The sequence below is a fragment of the Felis catus genome, chromosome B3 (assembly GCF_018350175.1).
Source record: "Felis catus isolate Fca126 chromosome B3, F.catus_Fca126_mat1.0, whole genome shotgun sequence".
NCBI classification, from domain to species: Eukaryota; Metazoa; Chordata; class Mammalia; order Carnivora; family Felidae; genus Felis; species Felis catus.
The window spans coordinates 803,345-822,074 of NC_058373.1; the positions used below are offsets into that span (position 1 = coordinate 803,345).

General features: G+C 64.2%; 1 protein-coding gene across 2 annotated transcripts in view; it reads right to left on the reverse strand.

The window, feature by feature from the left end:
• The window catches only part of RASGRF1 (Ras protein specific guanine nucleotide releasing factor 1), a 98,643-nt gene that overhangs the window by 32,809 nt on the left and 47,104 nt on the right, over positions 1-18,730 (reverse strand). For both annotated transcript variants that reach the window (XM_019831755.3, XM_011282702.4), the window contains exons 6-13: positions 17,311-17,390; positions 15,478-15,671; positions 14,390-14,499; positions 11,182-11,300; positions 9,348-9,508; positions 6,226-6,289; positions 4,292-4,428; positions 2,122-2,204 (exon numbers count right to left, since the gene is read on the reverse strand). In XM_019831755.3, the coding sequence (XP_019687314.2) occupies positions 2,122-2,204; positions 4,292-4,428; positions 6,226-6,289; positions 9,348-9,508; positions 11,182-11,300; positions 14,390-14,499; positions 15,478-15,671; positions 17,311-17,390 (948 nt within the window). The remainder of the gene's footprint in view (positions 1-2,121; positions 2,205-4,291; positions 4,429-6,225; positions 6,290-9,347; positions 9,509-11,181; positions 11,301-14,389; positions 14,500-15,477; positions 15,672-17,310; positions 17,391-18,730) is intronic.

Below are 18,730 nucleotides of genomic sequence, written 5' to 3' on the forward strand. Positions count from 1 at the left end.
GAAGGACCGAGCGGGCACCAGACGCTCACGACACAGTCGGCACGAGGCACGGGAACACTCAGTGTGAACGCCTGGCCACGCCCACTCTGGCTCTTCCCCCCCCCCCCCCCCCCCCGGCCTGGAAACACAGGGTGCCGGACACAGCTCGCGCTCTGCTGGCCCAGGACCCCGCTGTGGGGCCACCTGGGCCGGCTTGTCGCCGACCCGTCGGCAGGGAAGGCTGCTGGGGCCAGGGCAGGATGGTGACACCCTGTAAACCAGGTGCCACACCCGTGGCTCACTGTGTTCATGTGTTTTTTCATTTAGAAAATTAAAAGTAAATGTTTAGAGGCAGAGCGTGAGCAAAGGAGGGGCAGGGAGAGAGGGAGACGCAGAATCCGAAGCAGCTCCAGGCTCCGAGCCGTCAGCACAGAACCCGACGCAGGGCTTGAACCCATGAGCCTCGAGATCGTGACCTGAGCCGAAGTCGGACGCTTCACTGATGGAGACCCCAGGTGCCCCCGTGTCTCACTGGGCTTAGAACAGACGCGCTGCACCATTCGACTGGCTGTGAACGCAGCCGCCACTCCCATGCAGGCTGCCACCTCCACAACGCGCCCTCTCCCCCCCACTCAGCCCCACGGGGTGATTCATCGTCACCAACACACACGGGCCTTCCTGCCTCTGCACCTTCGCTCATGCTGTTCCCTCCTCCCAGAGCGCCCTTCCCCGCCACCACCCTCACGGTCAGCTCTGATGTCCCCTCTCAGGGGCGTCTTGCCCACTGCACCAGGTGACATCGCACTAGACGTCTGGCCCCTCCAGCGCCCCCCCGACTCCGTCTCTGACTCACGGCGGTGTTTCATCACTTCCCGCTCACTGAAGGGTGAGCACAGAGCACGTCTGATCCCCGCTGCTCCCACGTTCTCGCAGGACCGCCCACCATGGCTGCTCCCCCTGGAGCCTGGGGGCTGTGTGCCCTCGGCACGTCCCTTCCGTTTGGACGTTCCCTGCACTCTGTCACTATTTTCACCTTCACAGGCGACACCTCGCTCGCTTCTGCAGCCTCAAGAGGCGTCCTGGGCAGACGAGTGGGCTTCCGCTCTATGTTCAGCCTTAATTCCGCGTGATTTTAATTTGCTCGTGGAAACAGCCCTCCCTTTTGTCTCGTCGCATCAGAGAGCACAGGTTGGGTCAGCAAGCTGCTGCGCTGGGCCCTCCGAGAGCGGGCTGACGGGGAACGCGGCTCAGGACGCAGGCTCAGGCACACCTGAGCTTCCCCGAGCGGGCCGTCGGAGGCGTCTACACTCACTGCAGGACCACCACCAGCTCTCTGCACGTAAAGGATAAACACGCACCTCCTCGGACCCCCAGCAACACAAATCCAGGAGGTATCGCCGTCTCCCGCTTGCGAGAAGCCTGAGCTCGGAAACGTGACGTCACCGTCCGTCGTGACACACGGAGCCAGGGCTGGGGACCGGGATGCTGCCCTCACGTTCACACCTTCCTCGGGCTCCGCCGGCCCCCGCTGTGCCGTCACGGAGCTGAACGCCACCTCCCGGGGTCGCCCGGACGCTCAGCAGACCTTGCACGCACGACCCTGCCTGGGCTTCCCTGGCCCTGTGCGCACAGAGGCGCCTTCACGCCGGGGCTGAAGCACGCGCCTGAGGCCCCCGGGGCGTCAGGGACCCGTGGGCCGCCGCCAGGACAGGGCAGGAGGAGGGTGAGGCCAGGGGCCGGGGGAGGAGCAGGCCCGGTGGCCAGGGAGGTCGGACGGTGTGGCCTGCGGCCCCCTCGCCCCTGCACCTGCTGAGACAAACACCGCGGCCCCCGCGGTCCGTGTTTCTGCAGTGTTCTCGTTTCGTAATTAGAAGAAGAAAAATAGCCACTTGAGAAAAAAAAGGCAGCACGAAGCTTCGCCTGTGCCGTCGTTTAAACAGCCTGCCGCGAAAATCCACGTTTTATGAAACAGAAACTAAGCCAAAGCCATCGTCCAAACAGACGTTAAGTCAAAACCAACAAGCAGGCAGACACCCCCAAACCGCACAGACGCGGCCCAGCACCCCGGGGAGGCCCAGCAGCTGGCCAGCCCGGTGCCCCTGCTGCTGCCCGGACCGCGAGCAGGCTCCGGAAGGCACTTACTTGATCATCTGCGGCACGGTGACCTTGGAATTCTCCTCAAACGCGTTCATCATGAGGCCGTTGCAGCGGATGTTGTCCACACACTGGAATCAGGGAGGCCCAGGGTCAGAGCCTGGCCGCCGCCGAGGGGGTGGCCGGCGTGCCCAGCCTGAAGCGGGGTCCTCGTGCCCCTGAAGGTGTCGTCCAGGCATGGGAGGGTGGGGCACAGCCTTCCTTTGCTGCGTCTGGAGGTCAGCTCCCCTTCCATGACCTTTGGGGGATTGCCTGACCTCGCTGGGCCTCCTGTCCCTGACTTCAAAGCGGGGACAATGACTCCTACGCAGCCAGATTGTTCGCAAGAGGAGGCGCCTGACCTGGGGGGTCTGTCGCTGACCTCTGGGGGTCTAGCGTGAAGGGCGAGGTCAGAGCCACGGTCGTCGGGGTCCCCCTGCCGGAGGCTGGCCCCCTACGCCCCTGAGTGCGCGTGCTGTCCTGCACCCCGGGTCCTCCATCCACCCTCGGCCAATGCTCTGAGGCCGCGGGCGGTTCCGTGGCCAAGGTCCCACCTCGGGCAGGGGGTGGTTAGGCTGCCTGCACAGGGGAAGACGCACTGACCTTTCAGCCTCCGGAAAATTCAAATCCATATTCTGTTTCAAAGAAGCAGCCCCCACCCAAACGAAAACACCTTTTTTCCGGGGGAGGGGGGGCGGGGAGGACTTTTTCCCTTCTCACTGCCCCCCTCCCCGAAACCTTCACATCTTTGCCATGGGAGGGTTTCCTCTCGGTTCAGAATCTCCTGGTTTTGAGGATGTGTGTGTGGAGCGGGCTCAAAGTCACCAGAAAGTTGGGAGAGGCTGGCATAGCAGGGACAGCCCTGCCCCCTGTGCTGGGGACCAGCGTCCGGTCAAGGCTGGGGCCCCAGATCTTTGGGGGGGGGCTTTTATTTTTAAAAGTTTTAAATACTTATTTATTTTTGAGAGAAAGAACAGTGTGTGAGCAGGCGAGGGGCAGAGAGAGAGGGAGACGCAGAATCCGAAGCAGGCTCCAGGCTCTAAGCTGTCAGGACAGAGCCGGACGTGGGGCTCGAACCCACGAACCAGGAGATCATGACCTGAGCCGAACTAATTGCGCCCCAGGAGGTGGGGGGGGGGCGGGACTTTCAGAGGAAGGTTCCTCTTCCCTGCACTGCCCAGCCCAGTGTCTCCACCCCGCTGCTCTTAGGCTGTCTTCAGCTCTGCCTCTACCAGCAGCACCAAAACTCAGGGCGCCTGGCTGTGGACAGAGCTCCCCAGAGGCATGAGGGGGCCCGAGGACGGGCTGGGGGCCCTGACGCCTGCTGGGATCAGCACTCTTTCCTAGCGTCTGGTTTTCCGGGTTTCTCTGGGGCACACTGGGCTCCCAGAAAGAGCACACATCTACCACACGGTACCCGTCCTGCCTCGTTCTTCCGGCATTTCCGGACGGGCAGCAGGCCAGGGAGCTGGGGGAGCGGGCGGTCGGGGGCGGGGGGCCCAGCATTAAAGAGAGCGGATCCCCGGCTTTGCCGTCCGCTGCTCCCTCACCCCGCGGAGGGCAGGCCGCAGGCAGACGGCCGGGGAGGGGTTCCTGGCTGCGGGGAGGGGCTGTACTAACCCACCCGCGTGTCCTGGAGCCCAGTGCGTTGACAGCCTCTTCCAGACTCCCACGTCCCAGACTCCCTGTCTGACTTCCAGACAGACTCTGCCTGGTCTCACAGGAGTCCGTGGCTTGCCGGCTCTGCTCACCCCTCCCTGGAAAGCCTGCGCTTTCCCTGCCTGCCGTGCTCACGGCCCTAACGCTTGGGCAGGCCCGATGGAGGCCGAGGCGCTCTGTGTAGCTGACCCGAGGCCGTGTGGGGCCTTTCCCTTCTCTCTGTGGTCTCCAGCACCCCTGGGCTTAGGATGCTCAGACTTTTCTGTGCTTACCAATGGCCCGCGGCATGTGCTAAAATGCACTTGCATCCGGTAAGTCTGCTGGGGCCTGGGGGCAGCTCAAAAACCTGGACTTTTAAAAACCACTGTGGCATGAGATCCAGGTGCCAAGGGTTCTCCTCCCACTCTGCCAACGTGAGGGCAGCACTTGGAGGGAACTTGTGTCTTTTCCTTGAGCACATGGAGCCCGTCCCCCCCACTCTCCTCCCCTGCCACTCCCAGGAACAGGTGACCCTGCTCACCTGGCTGATGTCACTGGTCCACGCCGCCTTCTCCTGTCTGGACGAGGCCACGAGGATGACCGTGAAAGGCGGAGAATCCTTGGGCTCCACCCCGATCTTAAAATCCAAGTGGTCTATGTCTTGGCTGGACCCTTTGGCTTCCGGTTGGCAAGACACAGAGTTAGCATGAGTGGGGTCTCTCTGAGTCGGGAAACCTCTGACAAGGCCCTGTCTGTCTTACCCCCTGGAGGACAGTGGTGGTGGAGGCAGTGGGCACCTGGCCACTCGCTGTATCAGACATTCTCCCCTGCACTCCCGGGGGGAGGGGAGCCCCCTCGAGACAGACAAAGCAAGGACCTGGGCTGAGAAGCAGCTTACAACACGTGGGAGGTCCGGCAACAGAGCTGTGGGCACCCCCCTGCCCTTGTCACATCTCGGGGTAGCTGAGGTCACGAGTGATAACGTCCTGGAGACCCCCCCGCAGGGCGGCAGCGAGGCCAGGACGAGAACGGCCTCAGGGCCGGGCCCTCCCGCCATCCCAGGGTGGTACCAGGCAGGGCTGGATGGGGAACTTCAGATCTCGCACTTTCGCGGCCCCGACCAGACACCGAGCTCAGTGTAGACCTCCCCAAGAGTAAAGCGCCTTCTCTGCATTTTCGTTACTGTTCTCCACCTGGGAGCTTCCTTCAAGTCTTGGGAGCTGGAAGACCGAGCTCACAGTTTAGGATGCCTTCACTGTGCCCTCGTGAACCGGGGAACCACTTGGTGGAACGACGCAGAAGCCCGGCTCCGTCCTGCGGTCGCTACGCGGCCGTGGGGGGCGCCCTTCCCGCCCCAGACGCGGACGCCCCCGTGCACGTCCAGAGACCGTGTGGCGTCTCTGGGGCCCCCGCCCCTTCCAGTTGGGACCCTCCAGGATTTCAGGGTTTCCTGCTGGGCACAGGGGAGCCTGTTCCGTGTGGTGGCGTGGGGAGGGGATGCTGGTGGGTCCTCTGAGAAGCGGGGTGCCCGCCTGTGAGCAAGGGTGCTGAGGGGGGCTGCACAGCGCAGGGCCTCTACCTCCCTTGGCCCCAGAGGGAAAGTGGCTTTGGGGCCTGACCACTGCACAGAAGCCTGGGCTTTCCCGTGGCCCAGCCGAGGCCACGACTGGAGAAGGTTCCACGGCCAAGGACGCTCCAGACAGACCGAGCCTATGCTTCCCGTGGGGGTTGCCTGGCTCGGCTCCAGTGGACGTGCAGGGGAGGCACAGAGCCCTGCCACCGGGGCTGACCGGGGGCACGGGCCTGAGTGTGTGTGGACGAGGCTCCCGGCGCCTGGCAGACCCCCAGCCCGAGCCCCGGGCCCGGACCAGGATCCAAGGTGGCTCAGCCCTGTTCCAGGGCACCCCAGTCTGGGGAAGGGTGAAGACACAGGGTCCTGTGCCCGGGGGGGGCAGTGAAGAAGGGACACGAGGACCAACCTTAGCCCAATCAAGTGACACTAGTGACCCCCCCCCCGCCGTAACCGAAAACAATGACCCCGTCCCCCAGGGATGCCGGGGAGGGAAATCCCACAGAGCCCTTCCCCCACAGCCGGGCAACCCCCCTTGCGTTCCCCCCTGCTGGTGTCACATGTCCCCGCACTTCCCACTGGAGGACAGAGCAGGCCCAGGGCCTCTCCAGCCTCTTGTGCGTGGCGCCCAGGACCTGTGCGTGGGGGTGCTCAGTGGACCCGTACATGGCACCTGTGGGCGTGCTTGGTGGAGTGCAGTGACCCCAGACTGAACGGTGCCAACCACTCAGGGGGCCCGAAGAGTGTGGGAGGAACAGGGAAGCGGACCAAGGCCCTCCCACTGCGGGCCCGGCTTCCCTGGGTCCAAGAGCGGGACGTCCCCCCGCGACACAGCGGGTCTGGGGTGGGTGAGAGTCTGTGGGGGCGGCTGTGCACACGGGCATGCGTGCGGCCCCCAGCCCTACCTTCTTCCTCCGTGCTCTCTGGGTCCTCCAGCAAGGTGCAGTCGATGAGGGAGATGACCCCGTTCTGAAAGACAGCAGGGCCACCTCAAGTCACCAGGACACGGGCCGGTGAAGGGCCCCGGGACGGGGACGTGGCACGGCCATACAAGCGCGACGCTGTGTGCGTCACATTCCGCGCGGGCACTCTGGTTCCCACGTGGAAGGACGTGCTCTTCGCATCGGGGCCCCCACGAAGCAGATCAGGCGGGACTGTCTCGGGGGCTTTCCAGGGACGAGGGTCAAGTGTGGGTGGGGCAGGGGCTGCGGAATCCCCGATTCCAGGCTGAGACTCCACGTCTGCAGCCTGGACACGGGTTTACCGGACTCCACACACGTCTCGTTCTGATTTTATAGATGAGGAGACGAGATCGGAGACGGGGATCATGCCTGAGGTCACCCAGACCCTTAGAACTGGGGTCGTAACCTACTGGTTGCCCATTATGGGGGGCATCTGGGTCCCTGAGAGTGGGAGCACCTCCGTGCATCGGATGCCCCGGCACCGTGGTGAACAGGGACCACAGCCGCGGGTGCAGGATGCCGGCACCCCCCCCCCCCCCCGAGCTGAGGTCCACTCCTCTCCCTGCCAAGTGCAGGCCGGACTCCGTCACCTGTGTCTCAGATGCTGTGTGCCTGTGGGAGCCACAGCCCCCTGCTTGCTCTGCGGGGGTCCCTGGGACCACGTGTTCTGGGGGAGCCACAGCAGGAAGGCTGGTACAGCGGGAGAGCTCAGCCTGGACGCCAGCTCGAGAGACTCCGGGCCCCACCCGCCCAGCCAGGGGCTCCAGGCCTCCTCACTCAGAAGCTGAGACCTTGGATGTGGGTAATTTGTCCCACGGGGCGGATAAGTGGGTAAGTAACGTAATAACTGATGGCGACAGTGACACTGGCCACACATTCAATCTCCACACAGGTGTTTGCAGGGACGGCAGCCCGGGGGGCAGGGGGACCGGAGGGGGCATCGGGGTGTCCCCAGTCCTGGGTTCTGCTTCTCACTTTGCTGCTCGGTGGCCTCGGGCGAGCCCCGGGCTTGATCATCTGTAAAGCCTCATCCAGCTCTGACGTGCTCTTCCTTCTGGAAGACCTTAGGGTAGTTTTACAGCTTGACTTTGAGCCTGTAGTTCAAGGACACAGACTCTGGAGCCAGACTGCCGGGCCGGGACCAAATCCCCGCTCTGCCGCTTGCGGGCTTCTAGACGCCTCAGGTCCTTTATCCGTAAACCGGGGAAGTAACCGTATCGGCTTCTGCGGGTCGTTCCAGGAGTTGAGTGTGTGCACTTGGGGGAGTGCCTGGCCTGCGGTAATGCTTACGCAAGGGCTCGCTACCGCGAGTATTGTTACAAGTTCACAACCACGTAACTGAAAGTGACGACGGTTACACGCCGAGCAGGTCCTGCGTCCCAGGCACCACGCCACGCCCTTGTTTCATGCTCACGGCATCCCCGAGGGACGCGTTTTCACCCCCATCGCGCAGATGGATTAACCAAGGCCTGGTGAGGCACCTGCTGGCGGGAGCGGGTGCTGGGACTTGACGAGCATCTCCGTGCTCCTTATGAGAAAAACTTTAAAAGCCCGAACAAACACCCTCAACCAAAATACGACAAAGGGAAAGACACGTGCTTTCAGGCAGCGTCTCCAGTTCGACCTGCCCCGTTGACCCCCGCCTGCAGGAAACGTCCCCCCAGCCCAACAGAGATCCTCAGCCGAGACTCCGGAGCTAATGGCTCCAGAGAGCTCTCCCTGACCCGGAATTCGGTCGAAACTGGAGCGTTCGCCGTAAGCTGACTTCCCCTCGTGCAGCCAAACGGCCGATTTGTGCACGTGTCAACATAAGCGGTGCGTTCCCCGCAGCCACAGCGTCTCGTAGCGTCTCTGGGCGTTCTGGGCCAGGCATCCCGGGTCTGGAAGAGCGGCTTGTCCGAGGCTCTGGCTTAATCGAGGGCACCTTCTGGCCTTTTCAAGGCCGCCGCCGCGTGTTCGGACCCGAGACCCCCCGAAGCGCGCTTCCCTGGGAGGCCGCGGTTCACAGGTGCTCTGCCTCGACCGGGAAGATGCGCCCCCACCGCCAGCTGCTTGCGCCTCTGCAGGGCCTCTGGTGAGGATGGTCACCCCTGCTTTGCAGACAGGGCACTGAGGGAGAGACGGGCAGGGGCAGTTCTGGGCTGTTCCGGGCTCTCGTGCGTGTGAGAGACTGAGTCGGGGCCAGGTCCTGAACTCGGGGCAGTGAGATAAGCCATGTGCCAAGCTGGGTGCAGGCTGACAGCAGGTGGCACCTGAGTAGCCACGAAGGACAGGAAGGCGGTCTTCCAGGGGAGAAAGAAGGGGACAGTATGAGCCAAGGCCCTGTGGTCTGTGAAGGAGCAGGAGGCGTTTGAGGTGCTGATTCCCCGTCACCTTTGCCCTCTGTGACTACTTAATTGTCCCAGGGAGGCGGAGTGCGGTCCCCCACGACCACACGGTCGAGTTCCCCTCGTTTGGGGAAATTGCAGGGTCAGCACATCCGTGTGGCAGGTAAGTCTCCCCCTGGGAAAACCACGTCCGCGATCACGGCATCCCCCTGCCAGCGAGCGTTCCCCCTTGCTCTGGGGACGGGCCGATCAGCAGAGCGCGTGCGGTCTCCTGCAGGGCCGCTGGGGCCCGAGGACGGCCCCTCGTGTCTGCTCTCCTGCTGGCACGTCGTGCCTGGGATGCCCTGCGTGCCGCTGCGCGAGCTCCTCCTGAGGGGAGGCTCTGGGCGCTGCTCCGGCCTCAGCAGGTGCCGTCCTCCACCCGGCCCCTCACACGCACACACGCGCACACACACGCGCGCCTCTCAGCGGTCTGTCTAGACCCCCGGGCCCTCTGCCCTGGCACCAGCGGTCGGGGGCTCCTAGGGGGTGCTGACACGCGCTCCCGTGTTCCCCATGATTTCTCCAGCAGAAAACCCGGCTGTGTCCAGCTCTCTCCGACCCGCTCGTCGGACCCGCACACACGTGTGCACTCTCATGTGTCTGATCCCCGGCCCGCCGTCTGGGCCCCAGGCCAGGGTCAGCCGGGCCCCCGTGGTGGTGCCTGCCACGAGCCTCCGCAGTCCCCGCAGCCCTCACCTTGGTCAGGTGCAGTTTCCCGCCAGAGCCCCTGGTGCAGATGATGAGATGCTTGGAGAACAGGAAACACTGTCGCTCGCCCTCTTTCTTCAGGGACAGAGACCCCAGGCGGCCCCTGGTGATCTTGCCCTTCTCAGACATGGGCACCTGGATGAGGGAGCCTGTGGGTGGAGGGCAGACCCTGAGCCCACCTCCCAGAGCCACGCCCGCCGCCGGCCAGCTCTCAGGTGGGTCACGATGCCGGGAGGGGGGAGTCCCGGGTCCTGGTAGCAGGTGCACCCCGGACGCTCTCTCAGCCCCGTGAGCCGGTCCCTGCAGGACCCCTCGGCCCCCTGCCGGGGCCCCGGCAAGTGGAGGAGCCTCCAGGACAGGTCCCCCGTGGCGGGAAGGCAGGGCTGGGTGGGGGTGGGGGCAGCACACGTGGGGAGCCGGCTCTAGAGCAGAAGGGTCGGCACCAGGCACGGCCCCGCGGCCACGGCAGACGCGACTGCTCAGGCACAGCACGGCGGCCCCGTCCCTGACACCGCGTGCGGGAGGCCGCTCCCGGGCAGGGCCATCCGGGGGAAGAAGCCGCCTGCTGCCCCTGCTCCCGCCCCACACGTCCCTCCTCCCCCCCCCCACCCCCCCCCCCGGCCTTCCGTCGGCACCTGCCCGGCACTCTTCTGCGCTCCCTCCTCGCTCAGCTTGTTACCTGTGGCTCCGAGTGCCGCTCCTTGGCGGGAACGCCCCTCCTTTCCACCTCGTGAACTCCCAATTGTGCTTCCCTCCCAGGAGGGCCTGCCCGACTCCCCTCACCCTGCCTCCCGCCCCGTCCGGCGCTGCCTGGAGCCCCGTCCCGCGTCTGTCTCCTCAGGATCCCCTGCACTGTCCGCTCCTGGAGGGGGGACCGGCCTGCTCTCTGGGTGTCCCTGGAGCCCAGCGTTGGCCTCGCACGAACGAGGCAGGCGCCGGTGCTAGATGCGTGATGAACGAGCGAGAAACGGCTTCTGGTCCCACCCCACCCCCACCCCCGCCCGGTTCCAGGCCCAGCACAGCCCCACGGGAGAGGAGGAAGCACTTTGCTCGAGGAACAGAGCAGATTCCTGGTCTGCGGGGACGCTGCCCGTGCCAAGAGGGGCCGTTCTTTGGCCACCGCAGCGTGGGCCCGGCGCCGCCCAACTCAGGCAGGGTGGACGGGGGAAGGGCACGGGGGTCACACGGGGCCTTAGAGTAAAACTCCAAGCTGAGGACACCTGCAGGGCCAGCTGCCCAGGCTGCAGGAGGTGTGGGCAGCTCTCCCTCTGGCCAGAGAAGCCCAGGGCCGGACGGAGGGACCTCTGACGCGGGCGAGCACAAGCCGGTCCCCACGGGACGTGGGCTCTGGATGGGACAACCCTCGGAAGCACCGAGGCCCCAACGTCCTGGCACCAGCAGCCAGCCCCCCGCCCCGCCGGGCCTCAGTGGGGCCGCACCTCCCAGGCGAGGAAAGGGAGCCACTGTGAACGTGACCGTCCCCGAGAGGCCGAGGACACGGGCACTGAGCCACACCGCCTTCCTCGGGGCTGGGAACGCTAGATTCAGGCCTGTCCGCACCTGCCCTCGTCCTCTGCTCCCTACTCTCTCCCCAGAACGTGGTGTCCGTGTTCACGGGGACACACGACAGACCGGGCTGCCTGGGAAGGAGTGTGTTAACCTCTGGGGAAAAGGAACCCGGAGGCCAACGGTGTCTGCATCTGCAGGTGTGGGTACGACGTCCACAGGCCTCCAGCGGCCCCGAGACACTCAGCAGACATGCCATTCGGAGGTGTCCCTGGGGCTGCCTGGGGCGGGGGAGGGCAGGGCGCAGGGGACGTACCTTGTCTCACGAAAGTCTGGCTGGTGTCCAGCAGGATTTCACAGCCTTCGATAATCATACGCTCGATGGCTAGATTTTTCCGGATGTTCTCTGTCTCACTCACTTCGTCATGCATTATCCTGCAGGGACAGGAAATAAGTCAGAGGCACAAGGAGGGAATGGCCAGGCCTTTGGCAGTCCTAGCAGGAAAGCCCGGCCCCTGGATTCTCTGAGCCCGCAGTCACGAAGGGGGAGAGGGCATGCATTTATCAAGTGCCCGCTGTGTGCAGGATGCTCGACAGGCATGGTCTCGTTTTATTCTTCTGGAAACCCAAGGAGGCAAATGTTCTTATTTCAGAGAAAAGGAAATGGAGATTAACAATTAGAAAGCGAGTGTGTCTGATCTAAAAGTCTGACCCATGGGGAACAGACGGCAGACTGTGGAGGAAGATGGGAGCATAGCAAACGTCCCTTGTTCACTGTTCCGGCCCATGTGCCCCTGCTGGCCTTATTTCCATCCACAGGACAAACCATGTTCACCTCTGCCTCAGGGCCTTTGCACTTGCTAGTCTTTCCTTTAATGCTCTTTATATGGTTGTTTCCTTAATGTTGTTTGGGTTCTGGACTTAGTTTTGGGGTGCCAGCAACCCAGCTGGCTCAGGGGAAGCCTGACTTGAGTCCACAGGCTCCAGCCCATCGGGGAGGGAAGCAGGACAAGCTGGCCATTATTCTGAGACTCTGGGTGTTTCTCTTCTTTGTCCTGTTCTGACCGCGGTGGCACCCATCCTCCCCAGGAGGTGGCGCCATTTACCTGCTTTTAAATAAGCTTTGCAGAAAAGGGGGCCGTGAGTTTCCGGGGGGTCAGGAAGGTGACGGGTAAGTTTGGGGAGGGGTCTGGAAAAAGCGCCCACGTACTCCAGGAGAGGCACAAAGCCCCGTTTTGTCTGGTTCCACAACTAGGAAGCCAAGAGGGAAGGTCAGTGCGTGTGGTTTACAAAGTCCGAACCCAAGACAGCGGGAGGGGCAGCCCGTGGAAGCTGCACGGTGCTGAGCGGTGAGTCCACTTCTGTCCTGAGCCGGCTGGAGGGGAGGACCCTGGGGCGAGGACGGGGGATGATGCACTCCACGCGCTGACCCTGCGTCTGGTGCACGGCCCGCACTTCAGCAAAGGGCAGCGGTCACTGACCACAGGTCCCCGAACGCGTATTTCTATCCGTTTCTTCTTCTGGTTATCAGACGGGGCATGTGGCCGGGCCTCGGTGTCCCCGCGATGCTGTCCTCAGAGCCCAGGCCCCAGCCCCCCTCCGGGAGGGACCGGTGGGGCTGTGCCGGCGCCCCGCAAGGGATTCAGCAGCCAAGGGTAACAGGAACCTGTTTTTTTTTTTTTTTTTTTTTTTTTTCTGAAGGTGCAGATTCTCCTGGGAGAGGGTGTATTTAGTGAAAAATAAGGGATGATAACCAAGTAGTGAAACTGGTTTTGTCGTCAGATAAACGCGAGGTGCAGCTGATCGGACCGTGCCAGCCCGGGGCCGGGGTCTGTGTCCGGGCGCAGGGGGCGCTGGGGGAAGGGCCGGGGTCTGCGTCCGGGCACAGGGGGCGCTTGGGGAAGGGCCGGGGTCTGCGTCCGGGCGCAGGGGGCGCTGGGGGAAGGGCCGGGGTCTGCGTCCGGGCACAGGCTGCACACGGCTGGAGGTGGTGCCTGCTTCTCTGTGAGCCCAGCCAGTGAGGGCAGGGCCAGTCCTGGGGAGGGGTCTGTGAGCACAGCTCAGGGGGGCTGGAAGCTCTCCTCAGGGCCCCAGGCAGGGTGGGGGGGGGGGTGACAGGGCTGTTGCCACGGAGACAGGAAAGCTCCCTCCTGTGCAGTTAGGGCCTCGCTCAGGGCCCAGGTGCAGGTCACTGGCTGGGACAGAGGAAGAGCCGGCCAAGTGCTCAGGACGCCGGGGGAAGGGAGTCGGGGTCTCGGGCCAAACACCTCGACCTGCGTGTGCCCCCTGGACCCCTGCCTGCACAGGCCGGGGTGCCCAGCAGTGACAAGGAGCCTCGCTGCCTCACGGGGGCCCCAAGGCTTCTCCTGGGGGAGGAATGTGCAGGGACAGCTCCCTGGGACTTGAAAGGATGGGGTGCCCACTCCCCAGTGGTTTTGTCTGTCTGAAATCACGCCCTGAGGACACCCTCACCCCGCCCTGGACCAGCCCGTCCTCCCTCTGCCCAGGTGGGAGCTGTGGCCCGGCCGGAGGCCCCTAGTCAGCCTGGGGAAGCCTCTCAGGGCACGAGTGGTTGATGGGGCCCAGGCAGGACAGGGGCTCCACACCCTGCGGGCCGAGCCTCCTTTGCAGGGTTCAGGGCCCCTTCGGTCTGGGCTCCATGTGGTGCAGCCCCTGGGGCTCAGCCCTCATCCCTGGTGGTCTCACCAGCCTCCTGACAGGCCCGTCTCTGAGCTGGCGACCTCTGACCCCCAGACACAAGTGCCCTGCCCCCTCCTGTGCCTGCCTCTGTGCCATCCGTCTGTCTCAGGTCCAGCCCAGCCCCAGGGAGATTCCAAGGAACAGGAAGGACTCCCCTCCAAACCGCCCTCCGCAGTCTCCGTCCTGGCCACCGGCAGCCCCGGCCTCCAGTCCCTGCGGCTGCGCCTAACTCGCCAGAGACACCTGCTGGTTCCGCCTTCAAAATGCACCTGGAATCTGAGCCTCACCCCCACCCCCACGGCCACCATCTGCCACCGGCCACCATCATCTCCTGCCTGGGTGCAGGGGGCATACGGGAGCCAAGGCGTTTGGCCTGAGACCGACGCCCAGGGTCCCGGGAGAGGGGTCAGCCCGCTCCTCCACACTGGCCCCTTGGCTTCTGCCCGTGCAGAAGGCGGGCTCCCCGGCTTTGGAGATGGGGCGCGGGGGGGGGGGCGGGGAGGGCCAGGTGTGGGGTCGCTGACCAGAGTCTCGGGCACGTGAAGCCACGGGGCTGACACATTTACGCTGGAGGACAGAGCCAACGGCCCCTGTGGGTGCCCTTCCCCGGACCATCCACGCCGGGCACACACGGGCCACGCCATCCCGCCCGGTGCCCGCTCAGGTGCGAGCGTCGAACCGTCAGTCTGCTCGAGGGGCTCTGCCTCCCGCTGGCGTAGGCTGAGCCCCTTCCTCCCAACCCTGACCTGACCCTGACCCTGACCACCAGCTTTTACCACCTGGGGCAGGAAGTTCCTGCTGGGGACGCCCAGAGCCCGGCTCACCTGGACAGCTCCTCCAGCTTGGATTTGGCATAGTCCAGGCTGTTCCGCTCCACGTGCTCATGAGGGGTGTGGGCCAGGAGCTCGTGCAGCGTCAGGATGTACCTGGGAATCTGTGGCGGGAAGGGGCAGGGGGGCAGAGGCAGGGATGGGGAGACAGGGACAGGGAGACACAGAGCAGTAGCACAGAAGGACAGAGAGAGGAGGAAAGAAAGGCCCTCAGCTGGGAGGACTCCCGGGAGCAGGGCTGGGGAGGGAACTGGCTGCGCTCTGTCCCTTGCAGCGTCCCACGGAGGCTGGTGGGCTCGGGCCCCGTGGCAGGGCCTGCACCCGCCCAGAGAGCCCGCTCTGCGGCGCTGGATGGGGGGCGCGGCCAGGGTCAGGGGCCGGCTCCCCATCGCCTGTCCCGGGCAGCCCCCACGCCCTGCAGGGCCAGGCCCCCTCCTCACTGTGGCCGCACTCGGCCACATCCCCCAGGCTCCACTTGGACCATGAGGTAGGTGAGGAAGGTATCCAGCACCTGGAACACGGGGGAGGTGACCTGGAACACGGGGGAGGAGGGGAAGGCGTCCAGCATCTGGGACACGGGGGAGGAGGGGAAAGGGTCCAGCATCTGGAACACGGGGGAGGAGGGGAAAGTGTCCCGCATCTGGAACACGGGGGAGGTGACCTGGAACACAGGCAGGAGGGGAAAGTGTCCAGCATCTGGAACACGGGGGAGGAGGGGAAAGTGTCCAGCACCTGGAACAGGGGGGAGGTGACCTGGAACATGGGGGAGGAGGGGAAAGTGTCCCGCATCTGGAACACGGGGGAGGAGGGGAAGGCGTCCAGCATCTGGGACACGGGGGAGGAGGGGAAAGCATCCAACACCTGGAACACGGGGGAGGTGACCTGGAACACGGGGGAGGAGGGGAAGGCGTCCAGCATCTGGGACACGGGGCAGGAGGGGAAAGTGTCCCGCATCTGGAACACGGGGGAGGAGGGGAAGGCGTCCAGCATCTGGAACACGGGGGAGGAGGGGAAAGCGTCCAGAACCTGGAACAGGGGGGAGGTGACCTGGAACACGGGCAGGAGGGGAAGGCGTCCAGCACCTGGAACATGGGGTAGGTGAGGAAGGTCTCCAGCGTCCTCTCCTCGCAGTCTGGCTTGGCCTCGTAGTGCTTCAGCAGCTTGTCGAAGTCCCGGTTCTGTTTGCAGTGCGCCAGGATCTGCAGGCTATACTGGTGGTTCCGCACGAACTCCTGGTAGATGTTCAGCATGGGCAGCAGGATGTCGAACAGGTCGGCTGCGGGGAAGGCGGGCTCAGCGGGGGGCGGGGGGCCGGGGCCCGGCTCAGACCCCAGCCCGGGGGTCCCGCCTCGGGGTGCCGCCGCCCTATCCAGGGCCGGACGGAGGGGCGCCGGGGCCACCTCCGAACCGCAGACTCGTGGAGACGGCCCGTCCGGCGTGGCCCCCGTGGGCCAGAGGGCCAGCAGCGGGCTGCAGCGGGGGCCCCCACCCTTTCGGGACGCCGCACACCCTGACGGCTCCCAGCTGGGAGGCCTGCCTGGAAGTGCTCTCTGCGGAGGGACGCGGCCTCGCCCAAGTCATGCTCGACCCGACGGCGGGCCCGGGTGGGGTGTGAAGGGGGGGGCCCCCGCCTCAGTCTGTGACATCTCTAATCACCCCAGCTCTGGAGTTTCTGTGGGGTCGGCCGAAGCCTCCGCTGTAACTGCCCCCTGCCCTGGCTCCCTCGTGTCACACGAGGGCTCCCAGGAGGCCTCCCTCCTAGCCTGTCCCACCTGTGACACAAGTGATGGCCGAGGTCACACGGGGACTCTGTGGCAGACGTGGAAGCAGGTCTCCTGACCGCATGTTCCACGGCTTCCTGCCACACCACACACCCACCCGAGCCCGTCCCTTCCCCCACGTGTCCCTCCGTTCCCGTCTTTCCAGACCCGCTTCGGTGAGGTGGGTCCCCCGCCGGCCTCCTGCCCTCCCAGCCCCCCAAAGCCCAACCACTCTCCCTAGATCTCAACACTTGCCGGGTGGGATAGACCCGCCGAAACCGCTGCTCAACCCCGTTAAGAAAGAAAAGCATGCGTCCTGGTCATAAACTCTGGGCAGGGGCTGTTGGATGGGGCATTCCTCTGCCCAGTGGACGGCATCCTCGACTGGGAAGGACAGGAGGGGTGGCCCCCGTCTGTCCAGGCCGCTCTGATTTTGACCTTGGGGACAGTGGGGGTCTCTGACTTGAGAACACAAGAGAAAGCGCCTGCCCGGTCAGAGGCGTCCATGGCCCGGGGGCGGGGAAGCTTTGGGTCAGTAATTCTGTTTTCGGAAACGGATAGTGAGGAGCAGTCGTCACGGGCAGAGATCATTACTTCTGAGCCAGCAATGGGCACCGAAGCCTTACGCACCCAGCAAAAAGGATGCTTCCAGAGTAAGAAAACACTGGCGCTGTGAAGTTAGGCAAAATAAATCAATAAAAAAAATAAAAATAAATAAAACAACAGCAAGATTCAGAATCTAAATTCAGTATGTTTGCAATTATGTAAAATGGGGGGAAAAAACCCAAGATCTCTGCATAGAAAAAAAATTGGAAGAAAACACACTGAAATGTTTATAGCACTTATCTTTGGAAGGAGAACGATGATTGATATTTTTAAACCTTTTCTACTTTTCTAGATTCTCAAATTTTCTCAAATGGGTACATAGATATTATTTTTAAAAGGGAAAAGTACAGAAGTACCTAAAAATACGCCGTTTCCTCCTAGAAATGCAGTTTTTGCCAACACGTGTGTTCTCTTCTCCCTCTGGGGGCTTCGGGGGGTTTCTGGGGGGGCTGATCCAGGACGGAAGCACCACCGGCCTGGACGGCGGCCCCGGCGAGGGCCCTGGGGGGAGGGGGGCGGCCGGGGGCCCTGCGAGGGCCAGCTACTCACCCAGGACCAGCGTGGGCCAGCTGGAGATGCGGGCCTTCAGGCCCTGGTAGAAAATCTGGTGCAGGAACATGATGGTCTCGCTGGAAGGGGAAAGCGCGGGGTGAGGCCCGCCCCGGGGAGGGGGGGGGGTCCCCGTGCCCCTGCAGGGCGCCGCGCCCCCGCCCCAAGCCAGCCCCCCGAGGACCCTGCGGGGCTCTGGGAGCGAGCCCCTTTCTCCCCTGAGACCTCAGCGCAAACGCCGTCAGCACGGACAGCGTCACCTGTGGGGCCCGGTGTGGGACGAACACCAGGACCCTTGTTAAAAAGCAACCGAGAATTTCGGCCTCAAGTGGGGGCCGCGCCCTGGGAGCCTGAACGCTGCACTGGCTCCCGGCCTCCCCGTGCCCCCGAGTTCTCACCTGCTGGGAGCGCCCCCTGGGGACCCCTGGAGGAGCCCAGGGTCACACGGGGGCTCTGGTGGAGTAAAGGCCATCGAGGGATGTACAGAACAGGCTGTGGCCTCAGACCCACAGGAAGCAGGGCTGCACTCTGCCTAGGCCCCTTCCTTGGCTGTGTGACCTCGAGCGAGACGCCTAACGTCTCTGATCCTCAGGTCTTTCACACAAAACGTGGAGGTGCGACGGGACGCACCTGCCACTAACGGGACTAGTTCAGTGTTGGGGGGGGGCACTCAGTCACCTCTCACTCTCCACCACCCTTTGGGGCAAAGTTGAGGGAGCAAAAGACCCAGTGTCCCCAAGCACCAGCTCCGTCGCCCCCTGACGTGCCGGGGGATGTGCGCTGCGCTGGCAGCTTGGTGCTCTCCAGGCAGCCACACTGGCCCTGGCTTCCCTCCGGCACCCCCTCCCCGCCCACGGCTCTGCAGGCAGCTGGCCCCAGAACACAGCCCAGTCTGTCCTCACAGCTTGTCTCCTCGGGGACAGACTCCTGCTTCCTCCTGCAGCCCCTCCCCCCAACCATTCCCCCCCCTCCCCCTCCCCTCTGGAGAGGTGGAGGGTCTCCCCAGAGCGTCTGGGGCTTGTGCTGAACCAGACGGGGAGTCCCGTAGGACGCTAAGGTCTTACACCCTATTCTTGGACCGGAAAACAGAGGCCCAGAGAGGAAGAGTTGGGGCAGCCAGAGCCTCTGAGCCCCGCTTTCCCTCTCCCCGGAATGTTCTCTGTGTCTGTGCTCTCTTCTCGCCCCCGCCCCCTTGTTCTGCTGTTCCAGGCACCGGGGGGGAGGGGGCTGGTGCAGGAGCTGTCCCCTCTCCCAGCACCACGTGCCCTGGGGTCTCGCTCCGGGGTGGAGGGTGCTGAGGGGCGCAGGAATGTGGGGAGCAGAACGTGGGGTACCCCTCATGTATAGAGGGGCTCTGATAGGCAGGGGGCTCTGTGACCCCAGGGGGGAGAAGGAGGGCTGGGAGGGAAGTGCAGAGACA